At 42.2% G+C, this 14,556-nt stretch overlaps 1 protein-coding gene across 1 annotated transcript; it reads right to left on the bottom strand.

The window, feature by feature from the left end:
• Positions 1–3,943: 3,943 nt before the first annotated feature.
• On the bottom strand, positions 3,944–10,697 carry LOC110527164 (cytochrome c oxidase subunit 7A2-like, mitochondrial). The gene is made up of 3 exons (XM_021608309.3): positions 10,343–10,697; positions 5,260–5,394; positions 3,944–4,876 (listed from the first exon to the last, which is right to left on the bottom strand). Exons 1-3 carry the CDS (start codon positions 10,409–10,411, stop codon positions 4,739–4,741), a joined length of 342 nt encoding a protein of 113 aa, XP_021463984.1. The 5' UTR covers positions 10,412–10,697; the 3' UTR covers positions 3,944–4,738.
• Between the last annotated feature and the right edge of the window lie 3,859 nt (positions 10,698–14,556).

Genomic DNA, 14,556 nt, shown 5'->3' with positions numbered 1-14,556 from the left:
AGGCTTTGGAACATCCGCCGTCTGCTGCATCTCTTATAGGAGTTCCAGACAGAAAAAAAGGACAGAAGCATCAAATAGCAAGTGCCACCTCTTCTCTCTCCTCCTCCAGTCCTCTCCACACACGCCATGGGAAATGATGAAAATGACAGCAGCCAGCTGGATTGACTGGCCTATAGTCTATCACTTATTTATCATGTCTCTGTGATAGAACTACCCCATCTTCTCCTTTCTCATCCATGTGTCATCAACTCGCACTCAGTTTGGTGGAGTGATAGAACCTCACCAGTTGCATCGATAAACCTGTCCTGAGCACTTGATGGCTTCAGACAGGAGTTAGTGCTGCAGAGAGATGGAAAACACAAACTCACACAGGCAAGGCGTTTTTCGTTCGAGGGGCTATTTGTCTGTAATAAACGGCTGTTGATAACTCATCGGCCCTCCTTTTCAATTGGCAACAAGGCCACAGACTTTGTTCACCCCTGGATATGCTCTTTTGCTTTGTTCGACTCATAAAACACCATTCTTATGAATGAATCAATTATATACTTGTCGCCAGTTGCCGACAAGTGGTTACAGGCACAAATAAAATTCAATTGCACAGAAAGGAGATATAACAAAACAGATAGCTAAGCCTTTTATTCAGTCCTACGTTGTGCTGTTTATCAGAGCAGTGAAGCGATTCTCTATTGCCAAGGAGAGAGAAAAGACCTCTCTAGCTCAAGGTGTAGGCCAACTGGCCAACTGCTGCCATGTGAATCACAAACCTAATGGTGTATTGTGTGTGTGCGCATCCGCTGTATGTCTACGTATAAATAATTACTGCTAATAGGCATTTATCATTATGTATTTCAATGTTTATAGGTTGATGGCACAACACTGATAAGATGTGCTATGGCATAAAGAATTGGAATAAGGCTGTTGTTGTTTGCTGTGGACGAGGTGTACGTGGACTGTAGCCTAGCGCTTTTTGTTTTCCACTGGGGATGTTCTCTCTCCCTCTCCCCACTCTCCTGCTGAGATAAACACACAGACAGATTGGACGATCAGAACGGGTTTAATTGTTAGATTACCCACCAGGCTTCTATCAGTCACTCTGACAGGGGGTACCTTTTCATTCCCCTTCTCCTCCAAACCACAGATGTATAGCACCCATTTCCCCCCACCAGAATCACACAGCAGTACAGTTAAAGGCCCAGTACAGTCATAATTCCCTGTGTTTTATATCATATTGTACAACAGCTGATGAAACTAACATTGTTTCCTGATAGTTGCTGGTTGAAAATATAATCTACACAGGACCTTCTAATCAGCCTGTTTAAATGGGCGGGAGTTTCAGCTTGCCTGGTGACACCCCCAGCACTCCCCGTCAGACGATCCCACATGGTGAAGAAGCCAGATGTGGAGGTCCTGGGCTGGTGTGATTACACATGGTCTGCGGTTGTGAGGCCGGTTGAACGTACAGCCAAATTCTCTAAAACAACATTGGAGGCATCTTATGTTAGAAAAATTAACATAAAATATTGTTGCAACAGCTCTGGTGGACATTCCTGCAGTCAGCATGCAAATTGCATGCTCCCTCAAAACGTGATACATCTGTGGCATTGTGTTGTGTGACAAAACTGCACATTTTAAAGTAGTTGTTTTTTTGTCCACAGCACAAGGTGCACCTGTGTAATGATCATGCTGTTTAACCTTTCTAGAGAAGGCGTTCTACTAGCGGAACCCCTCGACAACATTCCGCTGAAAAGGCAGCGTGCGAAATTCAAAAATATATTTTTTAAATATGTTACTTTCACACATAAACAAGTCCAATACAGCAATTGAAAGATACACATCTTGTTAATCTACCCATCGTATCCGATTTCAAAAATGCTTTACAGCGAAAGCACAACATATGATTATGTTAGGTCATAGCCAAGTCAAAAAAACACAGCCCTTTTCCAGCCAAAGATAGGAGTCACAAAAAGCTGAAATATAGATACAATTAATCACTAATCTTTGATGATCTTCATCAGATGACTCATAGGACATCATGTTACACAATACATGTATGTTTGGTTCGATAATGTGCATATTTATATCCAAAAATCTCCAAAAATTACTTGCAGTAATTGTTTTGATTCCAAAACATTCGGTGATATAAATACTCATAATAAACATTGATAAAAGACACAAGTGTTATTCAGAGAATTAAAGATAGACTTCTCCTTAATGTAACCGCTATGTCAGATTTAAAAAAATCTTTATCCATATCCCACTGTGTATTCATAAAGGTCAAGCTTTGAAAAAATACAAACCTCAGATGTCCCACTTCCTGGTTGGATTTGTCTCAGGTTTTTGCCTGCCATATAAGTTCTGTTATACTCACAGACATCATTCAAACAGTTTTAGAAACTTCAGAGTGTTTTCTATCCAATACTAATATGCATATATTATCATCTGGGACAGAGTAGGAGGCAGTTCACTCTGGGCACGGTATTCATCCAAAATGAAAATGCTGCCCTCTATCCCAAAAAGGTTTAATCAGCTTCTTGATATGCCACACCTGTCAGGTGGATGGATTATCTTGGCAAAGGAGAAATGCTAAGGCACTGCACTGCACCTCATCTCAGGTCAAAGGCACTGCATCTCAGTGCAAGAGGCGTCACTGCAGTACTGGGTTCAAATCCAGGCTGCATCACATCTGGCCGTGATTGGGAGTCCCATAGGGCGGCGCACAATTGGCCCAGCGTCATCCGGGTTTGGCCAGGGTAGGCTGTCATTGTAAATAAGAATTTGTTCTTAACTGACTTGCCTAGTTAAATAAAGGTTACACACAAGCTCAGTAACAGGGATGTAAACAAATTTGTGCACATTTGAGAGAAATAAGCTTTTTGTGCATATGGACAATTTCGGGGATTTCTTATTTCAGCTCATGAAACATGGGACCATCACTTTTCATGTTGTATTTATATTTTTGTTCAGCGTAGTTTGTTTTCCCCTCCGAGTTTTTTTGGCAAAAAAAAACATTTTTTTTGTCAATTTTAATGTAAACCTTTAAGGTACTTGATCGTTAATCAGAAATTTGATATTGATAAACACCTGCATTGGGCTTTTAATGTCTGTGTTCACTCAGTCACTGATAGGTTGAGTTTGAGTGAGAAATGGCGGGGAAACAAGATGAAACACCATTCCACCCACTTAACTTTTCCAGCGTTTACAGTTTAAGCACGTGTAGTTACGGCTTTAAGTGGTAGTTATGATTTCAATAGTCAAACACTCCAATGTACTGTAGCACTGCTGAATGACAATAGGGAAAAAGCCTGTCTGTGTGTTGACGCTTTCAGTGACTGAAGTGATCAGATTGATTCCAATTTGTTTGGGATTGGTTGTATAATAAAAGGCACATTGCTACTCCTTAAAATGGTAACAGCCCATTTCAGCCATTCTAAAACAGACTTCCACCCACAGCCTGTTTTTCAACAAATACAAACTGTAATAGCGGAAGTGGATAGATTAAATGCAGCCGTCATTTTGTGGGCCGGGCAGCCCAGGTATGTCAATCAACAATTGACATTGCATTACGTCATATTCAAATGAACGGTAATCGCCACTTTATTACTGCATGACATCAATATTAACGTATAAGAGTATGATGGAAAGGTCTAGCTAGCTGCCAATCGCAAAACTCAAATTAACTATTAAGCAAAGATCAAACAAGATATCTGCGTCCCCTCGATGAAGTCCGATACTCAAGGTCATACACGTTTTTAATTGGCCGGAGTTGAGTTGGTCTGCCAGAACGATGTTGGAAAATAATTACATGTTAAAAGAAATCTACAAGTTGAACGAGAACGTCCAACTAGCATTTGTTCATGGCTCCCACTATAAGGAATATCCCATTTCATGGTCAGCTATTCTTAGAAGCAGATAGGTAACAAAATAAAAAGAAAACAAAAAAAAATGTTTTAAACAAAATATACTTTTATTATCCCAAGACAAAATTACAATGACTTGTCAGATACTCTGTGCACTCCCTTTCTTTTTTTTTACAGAACACCGTCAGTTAGTATGCAGACTAAATGACAACAACCTCTGCACCATAAAAATAGGGACTTGGGGGGGGCATGCAAATAAGGTAATGCAGATGTGACTTCTCAAAAGCAGAGTTTAATACAGAAAGAAACCAATGAATGATATCACACAACCTGAAGTACCACCTCATTATTAGCTTTGAAAAAAGGTGCTAGCCCCATCCACCCTCTCGCCCAGAACAAAAGAGCACCCAAAGTCATCCATGTTATGAGCACCCAAAGTCATCCATGTCATGAGACCTCAACTTCTTTCCACACACACAGGGGAGTGCTCTGGCAGAAAACATGGTCAGACTTTTTAAAAATGTAGATTGTTGATACTCTAGCCATCATAGTTATGTACCACTAATATGGTGCTGGTTGTTACCGAGACATCAGCAGAGATATACATGCGGAAATGCACAACTTGCACAAGAACACAGAGCAAGTGAGATAGGGCAAGTAGTGATATGACATGGACTTAAATTTGACAAAGTATAGATTATTTGAGTCTGATGAAAACCTCAACATGAAACTAGGCATATCAATAAGATAAGGGGACATATAATTGAGAGTAAAGGGATTCCTTTCCTTGACCGTCTGAGCACAATCATCATCCACATTATTGCTCCTAATCATATAGAATCCTGTTGGAACCTTGAAGGGGAAGAGGCTGGATAAGCAGATCACTTCCTTGGCTGGGCAGCTATGTAGAGAGCCATCAGGCAGTAGAGGGTCCCTCCAATGGTCAGGCCCATGGTGGTCCTGTACAGCATCTTGTCCATCAGGCCTCTCTTCAGGTGCACAGGGATACCGTCAGACTTCTGCAATGTAGACAGAATAAAGAGAATGAGATATGATTACAGTCGCCAACTCCCCACTGAGTCACAGGGGGGGAAATCCTCATATTTTATTAAAGTCCAAACTTTATCATTGCTCACAACTTCTCTGCAGGGACAGAGGAGTGTATAACTTTCTAGAAAACTAGTCGGAACTAGTAGGAATTGTGGCAGTGAAAGTTCATGGTCGAAGTAAATTACCACTGGAGTAGATGGCGTTATCTTCTAACAAACCAAGGTCAAATAGGAAAAACTCCTATACAACCTTCCTGGGTGATTGGGGTTCTGTGATTATCAACAGAACCCCAATGACCCTAGGAAGCCAAGCAGTGTGTGGGTCGAACAAAAGGTTAGTGCAGTGTCTGTACCTGGAAGAGTTTCTGTAGGTCAGGGACTTTGTTGTGTCCCAGGTACTCCACTGTGTTCCCTGCCTCCGACACATATTTGGTGGGGGTGGCAAAGATCATTGGAGGGGCCTCCATGGGCACTGTTACCCTCAACCCCTAGAGAGACAACAAAACTTTAGACTGTGGAAACCACATGACAAACACAGTTGGTCCTATCAGTGTTTGCCCTTTATGCATTTAGCAGCGGGTGCACTGCCGTTGCTAAATCGTGGCCACCACTGAAAAAATAAATACATAATGTAGATGTATGCCCTAGGAAGACCCCCTCCTGCAAATTCATCTCAAAATGACTGACTTCTGTTAAATAAATACTTTGGGATTGTTGCAATGAAGCCCCTTATCTACATCCCAAGAGTCAGATGAACTCATGGATATCAATTGTATTTCTCGGGGGTCCAGTATGAAGGAAGTTAGCATTGGCTTGTAAAACGACCTCTAAGTAAAAGCATGCTAGCTGTTACCATAGACATCCAGTCATTGTGCTAACGCTAGTTACCAATTGTGCTAACGCTAGTTAGCAACTTCTCTCAAACTGCACGCAGAGACATAAAAATGGTATACATGAGTTCATCTGACTCTGGGGAAGTAGATAAAGGGCTTCATTGCCAAAATAGCAAAGGTGATTGCTTTGCTAACACTATATGCCTTGCGAATAATTTTATTTCCCAAACTAGTTATGGAAAAGAGATGCATGTTTCTGAACAAAACATCATGCCTTATTTACAACATGACCGACTGCTGCAGATTACTGTTGGATTTGAGAAGGGCACTCCTCCCTCACCGATAAGGTCAACAGGGTCAAAAGTGGTGTGGGTGTGGTTGTGGCTCACTCAACATAGCAAGGACTTTCATAGGTAAGGTATCTAGCTAGCTAGAAAACGCTATTAGGGTACATAACTAACGGATGAGCTATCTATGCATCTTTGGTAGTTTATGTAACATTACTAGCAGCATCATCAAGGACCGCCACCCCCACACCTCAGCCACGAGCTGTTACCTTCTGCCCAACTAAAGGAGTTATTGGAGCTAAATCGAGGTCTGACCCACATCGCCATGCGCCTTCCCAATTTTGTAACATTGCGGAGGGCTCTGCATAGCGCCGCATTGATATAATTGGTTGATTGGGGGGGGGGGGGGGGGGGGGGGGGGTACATCCTGTATAAATACAAACTCACTTCCTTGACAACAGCTCTACATTGCTCCGCGAAGCACAAGTATGAACGCCCTGACTTCTGCTGAGGCCAAATCACCCTAAATGCTGCATGGCCAATGGAGACGTCGGATTGACCATGCGACCAGATGCACAATGCACTTCTCTCTCCAGAATGTACTCTCCCCTGCCAAATTGTGCATATTCATTGTTTCATAACTTAAATTGAGTGATTGTCTAGTGTTTTATTGTTAGACTATCAATACCCCCCTTACATATACCACCCGTAGTACATTTACCGCTAATTCCTAATCTACAACGTTTGTTACGGTAACTTATTTTAATGCATTCAGTAGTATTGCAGTCTTCCCATTATCTGAGTGGACACGTCTGCAGTGCACAACCTACGCTACAACGCGTTTCAACACATTCCATTTAAGAGTTGTCAACTGGGTTTTGTTTGAAGCGCTCCTATCAATGTGGAGTAAGGACGCGCACGCATAGAAGTAGACCTATCGGCTCGGCTACCTGGCCTGCGCGCAATTGTAGGCATGTAAAAATGGGCCCATTTTGGGATCTGATAGTTTTTCATGATTGGCTTAACGCACCACCACAAATTACCTGTGGAGCTTCTCAAGGTCATGTTTTCACCTCAAAACAGCAAGCAAACAAAGTCTGTCTCTACATCCATTGAGAATTACAATAGTTCCTCAATGTGTTTGACAAAATATTTACAGCTCTCCCGCTCTCGATAACCACTCGGTGTGAAATGGAAAAATGGCATGCTCGGATCCAGTGGAAACATCATAAAATAGGCGTACCTGATTACTTCTTATCAGTGCTCGACTTGCACTGAAATAGGTTCCGGTACTCATTTTGGGTGCAGATACAGTTCATAGTTAAGTGCAGGAGCACCACAATACTTCTGAGCTGATATTCGATAAGAGGAATAGGAACTCAAGCAGTTGAACATTTGAGGTGCTGGTACTCAGCTTTGGTGAGCTCCTGTCCAAGTCAAGCACTGTTTCTGATCCCTTGTGCAAATAGCCTACAGCTGTGTCTGTCCCAAGACCACTGGCATGGGAAACTGAGGGCCCAGAATATTTTATACAATATTGCATTCGGGCTGGACCCAAGTTAAGACAATGTTTAAAGTTCTGTGGTAGACAGGCCATGTGTATGTATGTAGCCAATGCGATTTATAGGATATTTTCTTTTGAATCAGGATATTTTCTACCTGCAGCTGCAATCTTTTATTTGTTGGCTACTTTGAAATATTTGGTAATGGCAATAGAAGTTACTTTTTAGGCTTGTATCCTTTTCATTTAGATAGAATTGATTAACCACATGACAATGATTTTGAGATATGAAAAAGTTATAAATTAATCTGCTTCACAAAAATGTGCATCTGAAAACAATAGCTACCACACAGATCGGTAGAAATGGTAAGATACATTTGCAATCAACATGAGAAAGGTTGCAGACTCCTCGTGTTGTCTATTACTGACAACTTCATGAGAGTAATGGCAGAATCTGAAAAGGCCAGCAGGAGAATAGTTGGGTCAGGTTAAGTTCTGGTTATCTAGATCTCTGGCACCCTCGAAGCAGTTGTCTTATTTCATCAAATCGTAAGCTAAAAGCCTCAGACAAGCTCAATGCATATAGTCGATTTTATTCAAACACATGGGGTGTGTCTATATGGAAAAAAATACACGTTTAAAATTTTCGACCAATCAATTGGTCGAAAGAACGACTTTCGGTCGGCCAAGATTTGTTTTAGTTGGGGAACGCCCTAGAACGGTCATCCAACTTGGTATTCCAAGTCGGAAACTCTGCCATCTTTCTAGAGTTCCAACTTCCCGACCTGAAGATCACTGACCTCATGAGAAGTTGGTAATAACCACAACTTTTGGACAGAGGTGCAATGACGCGAAAGCGCAAGAATGGTGCTGTTAAGATCAGAGATTTGTCTGAGTACACCTTCGTTCGAGGTGTACATACCTACGTCTCCTGATTGAGTTATAGGTCTCCATGCTCTTGAGAAACTTGATGATCTACAAATGGTGTCAGATGGCAGCGGTGAAGATTCTGAGGTTGAGCCAGTCCAGGAGGAAGTGGACCTACCTGCGGCGACAGGTGTAGTGGAGACTTTCAACGGTTTCCCTGATAATCCTATCAGATGATTTTTTGGAAAGAGTGGATTCCTGCTTTTGGTCCGACCCATTCATTGTATCGGGCTGGGTAAAGGACAAACTGGCAATGGTTACATCTGTGAAAGTTTTAAGAACAGGAATTGTTTTGATTTTATGTGTATCCGCCTGAAAGAATGAGAGAGGTAAAATGTTTCATATACTGAGGCAATGAAGAGGGTAGAGCCCAAGGGTGAGAGAGTCAACTGGGAGCCCCCCAGTGAGTCGGCCTGAAGAGCGAGAGAGAGCCAGAGGATGAGTTTTAGTAAGGTTGGATTTCTTGCGTGTATAGCCAGAATATAGCTGTGGTAGTTGCAGCAGCAAAATACTTGGTTGTGAGAGATTTTACTGGAGAAGAACTAAAGAAAGTTGTGAGAAGGAGTTCCATCCTCCCAGGCCGACAGCCTGGTGTAGGATTGTTTAGGGCCAAGTAGTGGGATAGGGTGGTAGGTTTTTGGGGGATAGTGCACAAAAGGCTCCTTAATAACAGCGTCAACCTCCAAGCCATAAGACTGCTAAACAGTTAATCAAATTGATACCTGGACTATCTGCATTAACCCCTTTGTTACGCTGCTGCTGCTACTTTCTGTTTATTAACTATGCATAGTCCCTTTTTTTTTTTTTTAACTAAGCAAGTACATATTACCTCAATTAACCCTGCACATTGATTCTGTACCGGTACCCCCTGGTATAAAGGTCGTGGATGGCAGGAAGCTTCGCCCCAGTGATGTACTGGGCCGTACGCACTACCCTCTGTAGTGCCTTGCAGTTGGTGCAGGGTTACGCCTAGATCACACCGACAGTGTCTTTGCATTTTGGTACATCAGAAGTACATTCATTTTAAAATGGAATGCTGCATTTGCCTCCAGAGGCTCCGCAATTGCGTCACACCATGGATGGTGTAACCCACTGTTCTTAGGCCGTCATTGAAAATAAGAATTTGTTAACCGACTTGCCTAGTTAAATAAAGGTCAAATAAAATAAAACAAATATGGCGCATCCGACCACATTTTCGGATCAGGCATAAATTTGATATTTTTAATTTAACCTTTATTTCACTAGGCAAGTCAGTTAAGAACAGATTCTTATTTACAATGATGGCCTACCGGAGAACACTGGGTCAACGGTCTTGTTCAGGGGCAGAACGACAGATTTACCCGGGGATTTGATCATGCAACCTTTCGGTTACTAGTCCAACGCTCTAACCACTAGGCTACCTGCCGATCCGGCACATAGGAAAAATGTAGGAAAAAGGAAAACAATATAGGAAAAATATAGGAAAAAAAATCACCACCATCTATTACTATTCTTTTTTTTTCTTCACAATGTGGAATCCGAAATGAGAATGGTAGCAATACGCCAAAAATCGTCTAGTCCGGAGATTCACAGACTAATCCTGAATGTCTCTGCAACAAAACGCTGCTAGCTAACCGGCACCAACTTGCCAGCTAGACCTAATGTGTTTCCTAGCTTTTTCGGTCGAGCCACCTTAGCCAAACACAACATTAACTAGCAAATCAACTGTTATAAAACAAATATATAATGTGGCGAGATTTCTTAGCCATGTTGTGTAAATCAATACATGTGTTTGTTGTGCCCAATTGAAAACAACCTTATTAGCTAACGTTAGCTAGCTAACAATGTGAAGGTCATTAGTGCATTTTTACATATTTGACTGCCTGCTGGACATGCTTTCTGTACCTACCTGAGGGCTGTACGCACTCGGTGCCGATCCAGCAAGTCTTTGTGTAACTCCATTTAACTTGTAGTACATTTTACTTGGTTACAAAACAAAAACAACAGTTACGAATGAGGTCGGATCACGGATGTCCCCTTGTTGGCCAAACATGCAGAGAGGATGGACCCAACATTAACGACACAGCAGGTTGGCTCAGTGGTGCCTGATTAGAATAGAGTGATAATGGCGGCTTTTTGTAGGCACTATTAAACGGTCCAGCTTTTGTCAAATGAACGTCAAAAGTGTAATATGTTTTCTTCATTTAAATTAACCCTTACCTAACCTGAACCGAATTACCCTAACCTGCTGCGTAAATGATCCTAAACTGCTACGAAAAGTAAAATCTGACGTTAATTTTACAAAAACTGGAGTCCATCTAGCCATAACCCTATCAAACAGAGGCCAACTCCATGACTCGGTGGCCAAGGCCAATGTGGAAATGAATGCTAATGTCACATTTTGTGAATTTTGATGCATTTATTCAATCAAAACAAGTAAAAAGCAAGCAATATGCTAACATGGACCCAAAGTCTCCTCTGAACATAGTTCGGGAACCGATAAAACAAGCACTATCCCGCTGAAGAGATATGGGGTTGCATGCCTGGAGCAAAACAATTTACTATCATTGTGTTTTCGTTTGAGCTGTTAAGCAGAAAGCTAACTAACTAGCTTTTTGGCGAACAGTAGCGTAGACTAGTTATTACAATTTGATTTTACTCTTATTGTAATATATCCTGATGGCTAGTCACTTTACTCTGACGTCATGCACAAATCTCCCTCAAATACCATGTACTTCTGCACATTAATCTGGTACTCCCTGTATATAGCGCCATTTTTGTCGATTTAATTTTATTCCTCTTGTGTTACTATTTTTGTTGGGAAGGGCTCGTAAGCAAGCAATTCACGGTCAAGTCTATACCAGTTGTATGTATATGCATGTGACAAATAACATTTGATTTGATTTTGATTTGATGGTTGGCGTAGTGAGGCAAAAAATGTTGTTGTTTTACAATTTCTTACATATTTTGAGCACATAAAGGCTTCATAATTCATAAAGGCCATGTTAACTGACACCTTATCTCTTAGAAAAAAAACGTAGAAAATCTCCTAAACCTGTGTTAATCTCAGACCTTATTTTCGGTGTATATCCCAAAACCTAAATATTTTCCCCATTCATTCCCCCAATACAGTGCACACAAAAAAATGCTAACTAATTTCCAGTTTTTAGAACCATAAATTGGCGAGCTCAATTATAAAACAGATTGTTTGGATGCTGATTGGTTGATAGCAGGGAGATATTCACCACAATCCCTGGGTAATGCCTCTTAACAATACCATTTGAATTATCAATGCACATCCACTGTCCTACTGCCCAGGCATCCAATTAATAACCTTCATCTCTGGACAAAAGTGTCTAGACATACACTACCGTTCAAAAGTTTGGGGTCACTTAGAAATGTCCTTGTTTTTGAAAGAAAATACATTTTGGGGGGCTATTAAAATAACAACAAATTGATCAGAAATAGCATGGACTTTGTTAATGTTGTAAATTACTATTGTAGCTGGAAACATTTTTTTATGGAATATCTACTCTGTCCAGTGTCTGTGTTCTTATGCCCATCTTAATCTTATATTTTTATTGGCCAGTCTGAGATATGTATTTTTCTTTGCAACTCTTTCACTTTTACTTGAGTCATTTTCTATTAAGGTTTCTTTACTTTTACTCAAGTATGACAATTGGGGCCTTTTTTCACCACTGGTCGTCGGTGATCAGGCCTAGCACCGTCGTGTCGTCTACAAACTTTATGACAGTTTTGGAGTCGTACGCAGCCATGCAGTCATGGGTCAACAGGGAGTACAGGCAGGGACTACGCACCCACCCGAGGGGCCCCCGGGTTGAGAGTCAGCATGGCAGATGTATTGTTGCCTACCTTCACCACCTGGGGGCGTCCTGTCAGAAAGTCCAGGATCCAGTTGCAGAGGGCAGTGTTTCAGTCCCGGATCCTTAGCTTAGTGATGAGCTTCGAAGGCACTATGGTGTTGAACACTGATTCACTGTAGTGAATTTACAGCATTCAATCAATCAAATGTATTTATAAAGCCCTTTTTACATCAGCCGATGTCACAAAGTGCTATACAGAAACCCAGCCTAAAACCCCAAACGGCAAGCAATGCAGATGGAGAAGCACGGTGGCTAGGAAAAACTCCCTAGAAAGGCAGGAACCTAGGAAGAAACCTAGAGAGGAACCAGGCTCTGAGGGGTGGCCAGTCCTCTTCTGGCTTTGCCGGGTGGATATTATAGCAGTACATGGTCAAGATGTTCAAATGATTGCTGGATGATTATTTTTAAGTCTAATATTGTGGGCAATGGAGTTGCCAATGACTAGGGTTTTCAATTTGTCAGAGCTAATGGTGGGAGGTTTCGGCAACTCAGACCCCATAATGGGTGGAGGAGAGACCAGAGAAGGCTCGGCCTCTAATTCCGACTCGTTGCTTAAATGGGGAGAACCGGTTGAAAGTTTGTCGGCTGAATGAGCGACTGAATGAGCGGTTGAGCGTTCTGACAGCATTTCCCTCCAGACGCCATGAGAAAATTGTCAGGCTGCGGGTACTGTGTGAGGGGATTTAAACTATCTGTACTTATTGGTGGCACAGACACTATTTCATCCTTTCCTACACTTAAATTACCATTGCCTAACGATTGCGTCTGAAGCTGGGCTTGCAGCACGGCTATCCTCACCATAAGGCGATAGTTCTTCTGTATATTATGAGTACAGCGACTGCAATTAGATGGCATAATGTTAATGTTAGTACTTAGCTTCGGCTGGTGGAGGTTCTGTAGAGGCATGTCCAGATAAAGCATCCGGGGTGAAAAAGTAAAATGTAAAATGGTTATTAAAAATGTTAAAGTACAAACCGTAACGTTGGCAGGTAGCAAAGTAATGTTAGCAACAAAGTAGCAACAAACCGCACAGCAGCTTGGAAACAAGTCTGGAAGTTGTGACCAGAAATGACAACACGAATAAATCACACAGCATTCTCACATAGCTGTTCTTTTGTCCAGGTGGGAAAGGGCAGTGTGGAGTGCATTAGAGATTGCGTCATCTGTGGATGTGTTGGGGCGGCATGCGAATTGGAGAGAGTCCAGGGTGTCTGGGATGATGGTGTTGGTGTGAGTCATGACCATCATGACCAGCCTTTCAAAACATTTAATGGCTTCAAATGTGAGTGATACGGGGCAATAGTAATTTAGACAGGATACCTTGGTGTTCTTGGGCACAGGGACTATGGTGGTCTGCTTGAAACATGTAGGTATTACAGACGGGGTCAGGGAGAGATTGAAAATGTCAGTGAAGACACTTGCCAGCTGGTTTGCGTATACTGTGAGTATGCTTCCTGGTAGTCCATCTGGACCTGTGGCTTTGTGAATGTTAACCTGTTTAAAGGTCTTACTCACATCAGCTACACATCAGCTACGAAGAGCGTGGTCACACAGAACAGCTGGTGCTCTGACAAGTGGTTCAGTGTTGCTTGCCTCGTAGCGAGCATAGAATGCATTTAGCTCATCTGGTAGGCTCGAGTCACTGGGCAGCTCTCGGCTGGATTTCCCTTTGTAATCCGTGATAGTTTGCAAGCCCTGCCACATCTGATGAGCATCAGAGCCGGTGTAGTAGGAGTCAATCTTACTCCTGTATTGACGCTTTGCCTGGTTGATGATTCATAGCAGGATTTCTTATAAGCGTCCGGGTTAGTGTCCCGCTCCTTTAAACATGCAAAGTCACTCACCCACCATTGCTGCTAAGTCACTCACCCACCATTGCTGCTAAGTCACTCACCCACAATTGCATGTTGTACCAAATGGTGGGTTGGACCCCGCTTTATATGCACAGGCAGCTACATTGGTACGTGTTCATTTACAAAGGCATTCTGGGTAAACTCCCTCTCTACCTCTAGACCAGATGCGGTCTACTAGGTGGTTGCTGCTTAAATTCCCCAGGGCTTTTACGAAGTTAGGCAAGACTGCCTTCTCCTATGTGCACCAGAGGCATGGAACAGGAAACCATCTATTGCTTCACCTAGATTTATTAGTGCTCCTCAATGCAAGACTGTGTGTTTCTGTAGACGGGATTGTGTTGTTGTTGTGCTGATTGTATCGTACGCATTATTTTTGTTGTTGTTGT

This window comes from Oncorhynchus mykiss, chromosome 1 (genome assembly GCF_057628025.1).
Source record: "Oncorhynchus mykiss isolate SJ-2025 chromosome 1, ASM5762802v1, whole genome shotgun sequence".
NCBI classification, from domain to species: domain Eukaryota; kingdom Metazoa; phylum Chordata; class Actinopteri; order Salmoniformes; family Salmonidae; genus Oncorhynchus; species Oncorhynchus mykiss.
This window is presented reverse-complemented; position numbering and strand designations above follow the sequence as displayed.

What these genes read in the sequence shown, in the direction of transcription:
- LOC110527164 (XM_021608309.3), bottom strand. Translation starts at nt 10,411, where the DNA reads ATGTACTACAAGTTAAATGGAGTTACACAAAGACTTGCTGGATCGGCA. An exon ending in CGAGTGCGTACAGCCCTCAG is followed by an intron (nt 5,395 to 10,342) that starts GTAGGTACAGAA and finishes TTGTCTCTCTAG; the next exon opens with GGGTTGAGGGTAACAGTGCC. An exon ending in ACCTACAGAAACTCTTCCAG is followed by an intron (nt 4,877 to 5,259) that starts GTACAGACACTG and finishes TCTACATTGCAG; the next exon opens with AAGTCTGACGGTATCCCTGT.